Consider the following 13,313-nt stretch of genomic DNA (forward strand, 5'->3'; position numbering starts at 1 on the left):
ACTCGCGCAGAGCTGGGATAGGAGATGCTTTCAGCGCTCGCCATCTGCGCGCGCCTAAGGGTGCCGCGAGCGCTTGGGTTGGAGCGGCTTTTTAAAATCAGTCACCTTCGTGTGCATTTCAGTTTCCATTCGTATCAGGGAACCTGAGTCCCCGTCGCGGCCGCGTCACTGCTCATTCGGGTGAAATAGTGAGCGTTCCGGCTACATGTCTCCAGCCGGAAAGCAAGACCTCTTCCAGGCGGTGGTGGTTGCCGTTGCCGTTGCTGTTGCTGTTGTTGTTGTTGTTGTTTACAAGTGTGTGTGCTGGGTGTTGTAGTATTGCTCTACTGTACCTTTAACGGCGAATTAATCACGGTTAGTTTCATGAACGTCGTTTCAAGAATTTCCCGGGTAGCTCTTCTTCCGCATGGCGTTGGCCCGAGTAAGGTGACCATCCTTGTCACCCAAACCCAGAGAATTTACGTTCTTCTTTTGCCGGCTGTGGCCTTGCCATGGAGAAGACCCTCTGAAAAGGGCGAAAGCGGCGCTGAGGGCGCCTGACTAGCTGTCGCGAAGCCGCGAGAAGAGGCTGTAATCTTAGGTCACTGGCGTGTAAGCAGTGAGTGGTTGGGCCACACTGCCGCTTGTCCCCTCCCCTCTGTTTCGCGAACGCTTGCCTTTCTTTCCATGGCAAGGTAGATGTTTTTTGTCTACCCACATCATACTTACTCCTTTTTGTTATTTGGAATTCAAGTTTTTTTTGTTGTTGTAGCATTTACTATTGTATAGAGTAAGAGTTCATTGTTCTTATTTTTTTTTAAACTACTCGATGTTTGGTGGTTTCTGCTTTCAAACAAAACTTGTCTTTTTTTGCGTGACACGGAGACAGCAGACACGGAGTTTGTTCTGTTATGTTAGGGTGTGGCTTTTGGCAGGTTCCTGCCAGTCTGGAGTCAGACTGCCTGCCTGGGTCCAGTGACAGCGGTGCGACTTGGGCAAATACTGTAGGCTTTCTGGACCTTGACCGCTTCCTCTGTAAAGCGTGCACGATCCCAGTGCCTTCTTCCTAGGGACGTGGGCACTAGAGGCATTCTGGAGACACCTGACCCTGTGCCTGGAACATCTGTGTTTAACTAGCATCAGTCACAATGACGTGGACTTTACAGAAGTGTGTGTGTGAAAGGAATTTAGTCGATTCATAATGTAGATTCTTCTGTATTTGTATGGAACTACTGTATGTATTCTAAAGAAGTAGAAATATGTGATTATATTTTAAGAAGCCCTTGATAACTAAGACGATTTAGAGACTGTTCTATTGCTTCAGATACAATTAAGATTTTATTATGATTTTATAGTGTCGTGAACTTTTCATTACTTTTGGCTTTTTTTCTTATGAAATGAGACAGGTTAGGAAAGTGACTTGTTAAATGTTATGATCTAGAGTGTTGGTGACTAACAATTATCAATCTACTGTATTCTAAGTTGTATATAATCCATTTTATTATTCGTCACTACTGTTATAGTCATTTAAAAACATGTTCTTTTGATTATAGCCCAAAGAAAAAATTGTTATTTCTGTCACTTGGACACCATTAAAAGAAGGTCGAGTAAGAGAGATCGTGACATTTCTCGTGAACGACATTCTGAAACACGAAGTTGTATTACTAGGAAACGCAGAAGCACCAAAAAAGAAAAAGGTAACGAGTTTTAATCACTGTGATTTTCTCCAGGAAAATCATATGTAAAAGTTATTTTGATAACAGTCTGGACGTGAGTGACATACACAATATTCCTCATTAAAGGTAATATTTAATAGCTGTCAACCTAATTCGTTTGTTTTGCCCTATTTTGCAGAGAAGTCTTTGGGACACCATTAATAAGAAGAAAGCTTTGGCCTCTTCAAGTCATAAGAAGAAGATTTCAGATACTCAAAATGTTAATAAAACGTTTAATGTTTCCCAAAAAGTTGACAGCGTTAGGAGCCCACTTCAGGCTTGTGAAAACCTGGCCAGGAATGAAGGCTGTTCCCCAACAGAAAATGATTCTTTAGTCCTTGAAGAAAACAAAATACCCGTCTCACCCATCAGTCCCATTTTCAAAGAACACGGTGGCGAGACTCGCCTGCCGCCTGCCGTGCGCCGCTCCACTGCCTGCGTGTCTCTGCGTGCAGCGGAAAACGGGGAGGCGCAGGGATCCGATGGTGCCGACATTCTCAAAGAGTTTAATTTTCATGAGAAAGTCGTAAGCGAAACGTCCTTTAACTCCACAGATGACATTAATGTCCAAAATGGAGAGGACAGCAAACTTACGCTAACCCCAAACTGTTCTTCAACTTTAAACATTACACAAAGCCACGGAAACTTTCTAAGTCCAGACTCCTTTGTAAATAATAGCCGTAAAGCTAACAATGAACTAGAATTAGTGACATGTATTTCATCTGATACGTTTATGAAAGATAATTCAAGGCCTGTGCATTTGGAATCAAAAACTGTACACGAAATTTATCGAACAATTTTAAGTCCAGATTCTTTCCTGAATGATAATTATGGACTAAAGCAGGAGCTAGAATCAGAGTCGATTGATCCAATTCTATCCCCAAGTCAATTTGTAAAAGATAATGTAGCCTATATGAGTATATCTCAAGAAACATGTGAATTGTCACCATTACCCAGTGAAAACCCTCAGGCCTCACAGTTGCAAGGGCAGAGAAAAGATGAAGTTTTACCATGTATTCCTGAATGCCAGTTTTTAAAACCTCCCAAAGCTGTTTCTGAAGAACTCAAAACTTTAGAAATAAAGCCAAATCGTGACAGTTTTACAAAACAAAATCAGCTTAAATTCTCTGCAGTTCAGAATATTTCTGGATATAGCCAAAATATACAATTCAAGAGACGCCCAATACTTTCTGCCACTGTCACTAAACTGAAGCCCACTTGTACCGGAGAAAACCAAACGGAGACCAACAAACCAAAGGCAAAAAGATGTCTCCACAGTGTCGCAGGTGAATGTGACAAAATAACGGATAATCGAGAAGAGAAAGATGCTTTTCATTCTCATCTTCCAGTGATAGATCCAGTAGTGAGTAAATCTAAGAGTTGCAGAAAAGTAACAACTCCTTCCTCGAGGACACGTAAAAGAAAGAGCGAGGGAAACGGGAACGATGGAAATGTGACAGTCACAGCTGCGGAACATACAGAGGTCCGAGAGGTTAAAAGAATCCATTTTTCTCCTGTGGACTCTAAAACATCAACTGTTAAGAAAACAAAAAAGTTGGGGACACCTGTCTCAAAACTTATTAGCAACAGAGAGAAATTAAACCCGAAGAAGAAAACCGGTGAGTTGTTGATAAAAACTTTAATTGAAAGTTTCCTTATAGAGGGCATGTTTCTTTTGGTTGCATAAATTTGCTATGGGTAAGTCCGAATGAACGGACGCTTTTCGATTACCGACTTGCTTAGTGGAAGACAGGACGAATGTAGTGGGGGCCGAAGTCTGAAACGGTTGTGATCTTGTTCTTAGTTAAACTTCTGATGTTTTGCTCGTCATGATTTTTTGCATTAATTTCGATTTTTAAGAATCACTGCACTGACGGACTTATCTTGGTTACTGAGTTTTTGACACTCCGTCAAGGTTTGGGCCCGCGGATCGAGTCACCTGTGCCACCCTCGTCAAGGCCGCATTGGAAGGCCCAGGGCGGTGCCGGCCTCCATGACGCCATCCGAGGACAGGGCTGTGCCCGGGGCACTGGTGACTTTCCTGTCCCCCGGCCACTTGTTAGGAGCGAAGACAGGCCCAAGAGGTCCACACGCCTTGGGGAAAACCACACTGTCCCTTCCCCAGCAGGCACAGCCTCGCCACCACAGAGAGTCAGGACCAGCCCCGTCGCGCCCTTTCAACCCAGATCGCCCCACACGGCAGGCGGGACAATAAGCCACACTGGTCGTCTTCCAGATAATTGGAAAGAATCCCAGGACCCGCAGGGAACACAGACACCTGCGTTTCTCTCTCGTTTGTCTTGCTTTCTGGACCTCTCCACCTCTTCAGCCGTCCGCGGCCTCGGATTCGCCATCCCTCGTTAGCGCACGGCTTTCCGAATGGTCCTGGCTTTGTCACCTGGCAGGAACCCTCGCCTCCCTTGAGGACGGCGCCTGCATCCATCACCACCCTGTCCGCTGTCTCTTCTCTCTCCTCTTCCGCCCGTGGGTCCTGGTGGGACAGGGGGCCACCTGCCTTCTCGTGTCTTCCTGACTGCCGTTTCTCCTTTCCTCCTTAAAAACGAAGAGAAGAAGGCAAAGGGCACCAAAACCGTTGGCAGCTCATTTTCTCACTCTTCTTGCCAGGGCGAAACGTTGCCCTCAGGATATCGTGTCCGGCTGCTGATTCCTTCCCCACGCTACGCCCGCCAGTGTCCTGGTGAATCCGGGGTCCTGGTCCTTCCCAGGCCCCAGCCTTTTAGTTCCGCCCTCCTGAGGCCACGCCCCCTCAGGCACCTGCATGTCTGATCGCCATCTCCGATCCAGCATTTTCTCTAGAAACCCAGCCCCGGTGTTCATTCTACCGTCCAACACCTGCAGCCCCGTAAGCCACACCTCCGACTCGTCCCCGCGTCTCACCTGTTCGTCTCAGAGGCCATAATTCATCACGATCACTTTATTCACCTCCCTACCCGCACTGTGCTTGTCTAGAAAATTCCAGTCCTAATCCAACTCTGCCTGCTCTATGCCTGAACCTTGCTGGTCGGTCCTTCAATTCACGACCTCTGACCTCGACTAAGCCCTTAACCCTTCGGCCATATTTTCCTGGTTTACTGACTTTGTCACTTGGCTACAGACGATCGCAGTCTTCCCTTCTTTGCTCCCCAAACCCCGAATGTCCCTTTCCACCTCTCATGAAAATCCTAGTAGCTAACGTTCCCTGAGCGTGTTCTCCGTCGGACCCAGTTGCCAGTGCTAACAACAATCACAAAGTAGATTTGTCCTCACTACAGGTTTAAAATGAGGGAACGTGTATTCGGAACTTGAGTAATTCACCTAAGGTCACGCAGGCCGTGAGTGATAAGTGGGGTCCTACCCAGGTCATCTAACCAGAGGCTCCGCGTCCTGTTTCGTGGGGGAACTGGCTCTCGGTCCCCTGACGGAGCCATGCTCAGGGATCCGGGAGGCGCTTGGCTTCGTGTGAATGACAAGGAGCGGTGACACGGCCCAGGGGCTCCCCACAAAACAAGACGCTTCCAGGCAGAAGGACCAGCTTCTGCGAAGTCTCACAACCAGGAATTTCTCCTGGTTTTTTTTTTTCCCCCCTCAATATTCAAATACCAAGAAACTTATAATCTAATATTATGTCACAATTTGGTCACATTCCTTATTTTCATAATTGGAATAGATTGGCGCTCCTTTTAAATCAAAGCCAAGCCAACTTTTTCTCTAAAGGCCCAGATAGGAACTACTTAGGATCACAGGCCGTGTGATCCTTGTCTCAGGACTGACCTCCACCAGCCATAGACAGTATCCGTAAATGGATGAGCGAGGCTGCGTGCCGACCGAATTTTATTTATGGACACTGACATTCGAATTTCATATTTTCCACATGTCGTTAAATATGATTCTTTTGATTTTTCCCCCCAAGTACTTACAGACGTGGACGCTATTCTTGGGTGAGGACTGCGCAGACTCGGGCAGTGGGCTCTTAGTTTGGTCTCCGCTGCTTTACCGGCTCGGTATTTACACGCAGCAGCAGCGGACGCGGGCGGGCGCCGGGTCCCGACAGGCGCTTCGCCGCGGTGCCTGGTACCACATTTCCCTTCGTGGATGCCTCCCAACATCGGCCTCGGTCGCCCGCGCTGGGCACCTGGGAACGCGGGGTCCTCCTTCGCCGCCGCCTGCCCAGTCAGCGGGGCGTACTAGTGGGGTAACTCTTCTCTGATTTGTGCCCTCTGCTTCTGTTTTGACTTAGATCCTCATCACAGATAACTTGGGCCACAACAGTAGCATCCTTTGAGCTTTCCATCTCTAGTCTTGACCTTCATCCCGTGGTCCATTCTGTTTCCTAAAACACCGGAAGTCCGTAACTTCCCGTGTAGGTTTCATTGACCCCTCTGAGTTGCAGCCTGGTGCCTGGCGCATAGTATTTGTTCACTATCTGCTAAATGGGTAATATCGTGGCGAACCCACGTTGTAGCTTTAAACGGTTCATTCACGGAATTGGTTCCATTATTTAATGCTATTATTCTGTAATTCATTTTAGATTTATTCGCATACAAAACTCCTAATTCTAAAACAAAGGAAAGGACAAAGCGCCTTGTTCCCGTGGCAAAGTCCAACCTGACCTTCATACGACCATTGAAAACAGGCAAGTGCTTGTCTTTACCGTCTTTAAAACTGGAGTTGCATGAAGCATCGATCGCATTTCAAACGGAAGTGAACTGACAGTTTTGCTGACTGAAGCCCGAGGGATTGCGAAGTGCGTATCGGGTACCACGAGGGCGTGTTCTGGACTCTAAGGACAGTGGCCCGCGTGACCTGGCACTACCTGCTCTCCCTGTTTGCTTCGATGGCGTTTCATACCCAAAATGCTTTCCGCTCTTTCCAGCACGTAGTGGGAAAGGAAATGCGGATCAGTGTTTTAAGGCGGCTTTGCTAGCGAAAACGGTCTTCCGCTGTGTGTTGTATAATAATTTAAAGGAAGATTTCTTATGCAATAACCTAATTGTATTCTTAGACATTCCTAGACACCCAATGCCATTTGCCGCGAAAAACATGTTTTATGACGAACGCTGGAAGGAAAAGCAGCAACAGGGCTTCACCTGGTGGCTAAATTTTATACTAACTCCTGATGACTTCACTGTAAAAACACATGTTTCTGAAGGTAAACATTAAATTAATATTTAAATTAAATGACGCTCTTATACAACTACAGAAGAACAGGGTTTTTCTTCTGTAGTTGTACATATTTTGTTATCGTTAATGGCGTGGTCCACTGATTCATCGCTACGAGTGCTAAAGATTGTGCAAACGAGAATTTTGGGGGGATTCTGGACCGAAAGTACCGAACTTTCCATTTTCTTCTTTTCATTCTTACACATCGGCCAGTGTAGCTTCCAGGTGCATTATTTTCACGCAGATTCAGTCTGACTCAGCAGTGAAACGCGGCCGCTGAGTCCAGCTCCGGCAGCCGCGTTGCTGGGCCCCGCCCTGGCGAGCAGGTTTACGGGCTCGTGTGGCCTGAGCACACCTGGCATACCGACTCCCTCCGCTTTCTTTTTTATTTATTCTTTTCTTGTTTGTTCGTTTCTTCTTTCGAACGCCCTAACTGAGACATTTGTAGGTAAACTACAGAATTATGAGAGAGCCGAAAACCGGTTGCTACGGGGAATTTTTCGAGCATCTCAGTGTTATTCCCGGAAAAGAGAACTGAGATGCAGGGCAAGATGGAAACGCTGTCCTTCAAACACGCGGAGGGTTTTGTCCTGAGCTCGTGCTGCCCGCCCTCCCACAGAACGCTAGGGATCAGCTCAACTCGAGAGAAGGAGCGATCCCCGTGCCTTTAAACTGCCGCAGCATCCTGCGGGCTCTCGGCAGCCGGTGCTCTGTCCATGCACGCGGCAGTGCCGAGCAGACCGCTCTGTTCCCAGAGGCGGGCGTAGGGTGTTTACATCCAAGGACCTTGGGTTAGATGCTCTCCAAGGTGCCTATTCTTAGTCTTTAAAGGACACGGAGCCTGTATTTCTCTCAAGAGAAAACGTGCTTTGTAAAAATTCAAAGTGCATTTTAAAATTTAATCGACATTAAAATACCAGATTTCTTAGGAGCTTATCTTTTTACTTTATGAAGAGGCCAGAAGCAGGAAAACCGGTCAGGAGTCCGCTGCCTGGACGGGCCAGACGACACCTAGGTGCACGGTGGTGGTGCCACTTGGCGGCCCGGGTAGACTGGGGACGCCTTCTGCAGGTGGAGCCAACAGGTTGCAATGACAGACGGGCCCAAGGTGCTGAGGGAATGGCGACACCTTTGTTCTGAGATGGAAAAGCAAGAGCAAGCTTGGAAGGGGCGGGGCACCCTGTTCTGGCCACCCTAAATGACCTTGACCTCAAGGTCACACACACACACACACACACACACACACACACGCATGTTTAGATATCGCTTAGCCAGCGACTTTTTTCCTGCGTTTGTGCCCAGTGAACGCTGCTGCCCTCCTTCTGGGCGTGGAGAGCCAACACAAACGAAGTGTCCCCAGAGCCCCCACCAAAGAGGAGACGTCGCTGCGGGCGTACGCGGCGCGCTGCAGGCTGAACGGGCTGCGCCGAGCGGCCTGCCGACTCTTCACTTCCGAGAGAATGGTCAAAGCCATTAAGAAGCTGGAAATCGAAATCGAAGCGCGGCGGTTAGCGGTGCGAAAAGACAGACACCTCTGGAAGGATGTGGGTGAGGAGACTGTAGAAACCGTACGGTTAATTCTTTAAAACTAGACATGTTGTGTTTCACAGTTCGACACCTGTAGGATTTGGCTTTGCTGCCTAGAATCACATATTGAAACAGGCTCACGGATATCGAGTGAAAGTCGAGTTTGTTTACATTAACTCACATAAGTGATGGTCCTTTTCTACCCAGGACATCTTATTTACTGCCTCTGTTTGGTTAGTGGTCTGAGCTTTCTTGCTCTTTACGTGCATTTCAGGCGAACGGCAAAAAGTTCTAAATTGGCTGCTGTCATACAACCCTTTGTGGCTGCGAATCGGCTTAGAGGTACGTGTGCCTTTCAGTTTTTGAAGAGGGATTACATGTTTTAATTGTATACTTTTAGTAGACTTTTTAATAAAACATGGTTTCACTTATAAAGTTATTTGGTTAGCTTAATTGATCTTTCGGCTTAAGATTTAAGGTCCTTTAATAAAAGCTCATTAGGTAACTAGAACATGCAATTATATATTATTGCCATTTCATTTTATAGAAATTTTCCTATTAGTTTCTTAAATATACGTAATTTGGTTCTATATATAAACTATATATGATTTGGAACTAGACATAATAATACAGTAAGCTCCTTTTTGAGCATTTATAGTTTATACCAGGCTATTTTAAATATGTACTCTAATTTAAACCTTTACAGACCCATTGAGGTGTATATTGTTTTTTCCACTTCATTGATGAAACAGAAGCTTAGCTGGCGAGTGGCCTGCTGAATGCCAATAATTGATCAGGATTTGAATCTATACCATTGTAACTATTTTGATGGGACATTGCTCATAAAAATGTCATCAGAATATGAGTGTTTCACATGGTGCATGCCTCCACCCACATTCCATGGCCCAAACCACTGTAGCGGGCCAGACGCGGTGAGGCGGGAACGCGTTGTTCTCCCCCGAGAGACACACAGGCCTGTGCCGGTGCGGGGGGTTGCGTCACGGTGTCACGGGGCAGGGAGGGATGAGGATCGTGAACGTGACATCCCGTGCACTGCCACATCTCGGCAGGCACAGACTCGGGGCGGGGTTTTAAGAACGCGCCAAAGGCCAAAAGAATAAGCAAATCAGGATAAAATTTCTCTATTAACACTTTTCTATGCTTTCATCCCTATATTTTTTCAGTGGAAGGTTATTGAACATAATTTGATATGCTTTTCGTTTTTTCTAATTGCTTTAAAAATCATAAGCATAGTAGTCTTAAGCTAATTTTATATTTAAATCATTGATTATAAACAGAAGATTCGTATTTCTCAGATTATTACCTTAGATGATTTACAAATGATTTCTAACTTACCAACTAGAAAATTTAGAATATTTAGTTTTCTGCCGATATACTCGGTGGGACAGTTATAATTAAATTTGAACAGCGTGCCTACATTTGAGAGTTCTTTAAAGGAAAAATAAATAAAATGCAAATATCATTTGTCAGAAGATTTTAAAGAATTAACTAAGTTTTGAGCTTCTGTCTCTTTCGTTGAGATGTATACCATGTGTACTAAAAAATGCGTAAAACACCCAGGTACCGTCTGAGATTATTTGGCAGACACGTGTGTCCCTTCCCTGCTGGTTAGGGAGGGCGACATCGCCAGGTTCTTCCGGGGTTGTCCGCCTCTCACCATTCCATCCCTTTGCTTCTTGGAGATGACACAGTCCTGACTTCAGCTCTAATTTCTTCCCAGACAGTTTACGGAGAACTCATAGCTTTGGAGGACAATAGTGACGTCATGGGGATGGCCGTGTTTATTCTGAATCGCTTGCTCTGGAACCCTGACATAGCAGCCGAGCACAGACACCCCACTGTACCTCACCTGTACAGAGAAGGTGGGCAGTTCTGCCTCCGCCGCGGTCACCCTGCCACCCCGCCCCGCCCCCGTGCATACCGGCTTCTTCTCAGCCTCCGTTTCTCTGCACCAATTTTACCTGCTAGAAAAACCAGTATCAATAGGATCCTCTTTCCACTGCCCTCCCCTTCTCCTCCCCATCATTCCCTCCATCACTAATTATTTCTACCTGTTTGCTGTCTCCACCCGCCCTCTCCCGCTAAGTAGGCCGTAGCCAGATAAAGATCATATTTGCTTTAATTTACTGTGTATGTAGCACCCGGGAGGTGCCCGCATGTGTGAGATGCTTATTAAGTATTTGTTGAGCGAGATGAACTAACTCGCTCGATGTCTTTGTGTCTCTGTTTCCTCCCCCGTGGATTGGAAATATCACAAGGCACCTGCTCCACAGCGTTAGGATCCTAAATGAACTCGGTCACGTAAAGCACTCAGAAGGGCCCAGAGTGTTTTACGGGTGCTTACGATTCCTTTCCTTATTAGCACGTTATCATCCTATTTTAAGGTGAAACTTGTCTGTCACGGATTAACTTGCTGTGCTTTTTCGTACTTTCTTTAAGGTCACGAAGAAGCTTTGTCCAAGTTTACACTGAAAAAGTTATTATTGTTGGTTTGTTTCCTTGATTATGCCAAAACCTCCAGACTTATTGATCACGATCCTTGTCTCTTCTGTAAAGATGCCGAATTCAAGGTACAGTTTCCTTTCATATTATTAAAACATAATATAAATATTATCTTTTCATATTATTATGAGCAAATTTTTAAAAGGTTTGAAATTGGAAATACATATATGAGATTTGCGTCATTACCATATGATAGGGAACTGACAATCTTTATATGACTATTAGTTTTACTTTATTTCTATATGTACAGAATGATTTGAAAGATTTTTTTTTTTTTTATGTAAACAAAATTATACTATTAGAATATAATACCTGCAACTCGTTTCTCCATAGACTAGTAAAGAAATTCTCCTGGCTTTTTCACGAGACTTCCTAAGCGGCGAAGGTGACCTTTCTCGTCACCTCAGCTTACTGGGACTACCTGTTAACCATGTCCAGACACCATTCGATGAATTTGATTTTTCTGTTACAAATCTTGCTGTAGACTTGCAATGCGGGGTGCGACTTGTGTAAGTATAAGAAATTGAATTATTTCACTTCATGGAAAAGACTAGAGTTTTCTGGAAAACACTTTTTTGTGTAAAATAGTCTCTTTCATGTAATGGAATTAATTTAGGGTTAAAAAAAATTGCAGAAAGTATCTGCAGCACTTTTGGGAAAACGGTGTCCATCTTAGGCCCACAAACCCTGTCTCCTATCTAGTTTTATTCCCTGCTGGCATGTGACATGGGTGGGTGAGTTGGCTCTCCTGATGTCCCAGAATAGGAGAGAACAGCATGGAATTATTTGAAGTATCAGACATTCGGGTAACACTTGATGTGTGCAGTGGTTGGTTCCGGGAGCGCTGCGTCATTTGAGACCAGCTAGTGGTGCTAACGTTGTTCTACTAAAACACGAGCAGAGGCCCGCGGGCGGCCCGCCCACCTCCGGCTCTCGGTAGGGCGTGCGTTGCGTTTCGTGGGAACAGCCGTTAGTGGAAGAAGCACCAGTGACCTAAATGTTAGCAGGCACTGGCATTTCAGCCGTGCTGCGTGTGGCGCTCGAGCGATTTCATAGTAACGAGACGAGAGAATGGATCTGGAAACTGCCAGATGGGGGTTTCGTTCTGACCTTAGTTCTGTCCTTACCAGCCGTGTGACCTTGGGCGATGTACCGAACTCCCCTGGGCTTTGGTTTCGCCATCAGCTAATGGGGGGCGATCCCAGCTGATGGGGATTTGCCCCGAGGACTAGCATATGGAAAGAAGGCTCGCTCGGTGTGCAGGCCACAGGAGCCCCTCAGTTAATGCCCCTTACCCTTCCCTTCTCCCCCTCCCCGATGGATCCCTGTCGCCTTGCTCCTGTGTGTTTTGGGGGTGTGCGTCTCATTTTTCTTTCATGCATTTGTTGGTTGACCTGCACCCAACCAAAATGCAGAGCGACAGGGTTTTGAGGCTAGAGTGTTTTGGAATCTTTCTAACTTAAAATTCTTTCAGTTTGGGGGATTGACGTGGGTGGTAATTAAGTGAAGTTCATTTTTGTGTGTGTTTTTATATAACAACTTCATCCGACCGTCCCTCGCCTGCTCACTAGGCGGACCGTGGAGCTTCTGACACGCAGCTGGGATCTCTCGAAGCAGCTCCGCGTGCCCGCCATCAGCCGGCTTCAGAAGATGCACAACGTCGGCCTGGCCCTTGAGCTTCTCAGGTCCCGTGGCGTGCAGCTGGACGACGAGCACGGTGAGGGCCGAGCGTGGCTCCTCCCACACCCTCAGTGACAGTCCCCACGCCCCCGCGTTGTGCTGAAGGGCTGTCTCTCCGTTGGCAGGAAATGCGATCCTGGCTAAGGACATCGTGGACAGGCACAGAGAAAAAACCCTCGCGCTGCTGTGGAAGATAGCGCTCGCTTTCCAGGTACTGTGCGCTTGGTGCCGGTCGCACTTTCTATCCGTGTGTCCAGTAAAGACTTAATGGTGATAAGTCCTGCTTGCTGGGCTCCGCTCGGGCCCGGACGCTGTGGAAACTGCCCTGTAACCGTTCCGACTGTACCCTGTGAGCTGGCCGTCATCGCTGCCGCACAGGAGACAGACCCAAGCCGAAGGTCATGTCGGCGATGGGGAGCGGGGATGCGGTGGGGACCTGGCCCGCGTGGCCCTAAATCCCGTGAACTTGACCACTTCGCGCTCCGTCGCTTCCGGGTCGTTTGCCTTCAAAAGAAGAAGAGAAAGACTTTCACTTCTGTGGGTTAAAAATAATATGTGAAAAGGTACGTGAGCCAAAGATATTTATCTGCTTTTGTGTTTCAGGTGGATATTTCTCTCAATTTAGATCAGTTAAAGGAAGAAATTGACTTTTTGAAGCGCACCTGGAGTCTGAAGCGGACGCCGTCTGCGCTCCCGTGCCGTTCCGATGCTGTCCTCAGGAAGAAAACG

The 13,313-nt window shown here is 46.7% G+C and overlaps 1 protein-coding gene across 1 annotated transcript in view; it reads left to right on the forward strand.

Annotated features, from left to right (window-relative positions):
- The window catches only part of ASPM (abnormal spindle microtubule assembly), a 43,590-nt gene that overhangs the window by 10,427 nt on the left and 19,850 nt on the right, over nucleotides 1-13,313 (forward strand). Inside the window, exons 2-14 of the mRNA XM_025044818.1 lie at nucleotides 194-354; nucleotides 1,533-1,676; nucleotides 1,834-3,313; nucleotides 6,223-6,327; nucleotides 6,697-6,843; nucleotides 8,157-8,402; nucleotides 8,656-8,723; nucleotides 10,123-10,264; nucleotides 10,842-10,972; nucleotides 11,238-11,413; nucleotides 12,476-12,621; nucleotides 12,710-12,795; nucleotides 13,188-13,310. Coding sequence (XP_024900586.1) covers nucleotides 194-354; nucleotides 1,533-1,676; nucleotides 1,834-3,313; nucleotides 6,223-6,327; nucleotides 6,697-6,843; nucleotides 8,157-8,402; nucleotides 8,656-8,723; nucleotides 10,123-10,264; nucleotides 10,842-10,972; nucleotides 11,238-11,413; nucleotides 12,476-12,621; nucleotides 12,710-12,795; nucleotides 13,188-13,310 — 3,155 coding nt within the window. The remainder of the gene's footprint in view (nucleotides 1-193; nucleotides 355-1,532; nucleotides 1,677-1,833; nucleotides 3,314-6,222; nucleotides 6,328-6,696; nucleotides 6,844-8,156; nucleotides 8,403-8,655; nucleotides 8,724-10,122; nucleotides 10,265-10,841; nucleotides 10,973-11,237; nucleotides 11,414-12,475; nucleotides 12,622-12,709; nucleotides 12,796-13,187; nucleotides 13,311-13,313) is intronic.

This window comes from Pteropus alecto, unplaced genomic scaffold, assembly GCF_000325575.1.
Source record: "Pteropus alecto unplaced genomic scaffold, ASM32557v1 scaffold90, whole genome shotgun sequence".
Taxonomy (NCBI): domain Eukaryota; kingdom Metazoa; phylum Chordata; class Mammalia; order Chiroptera; family Pteropodidae; genus Pteropus; species Pteropus alecto.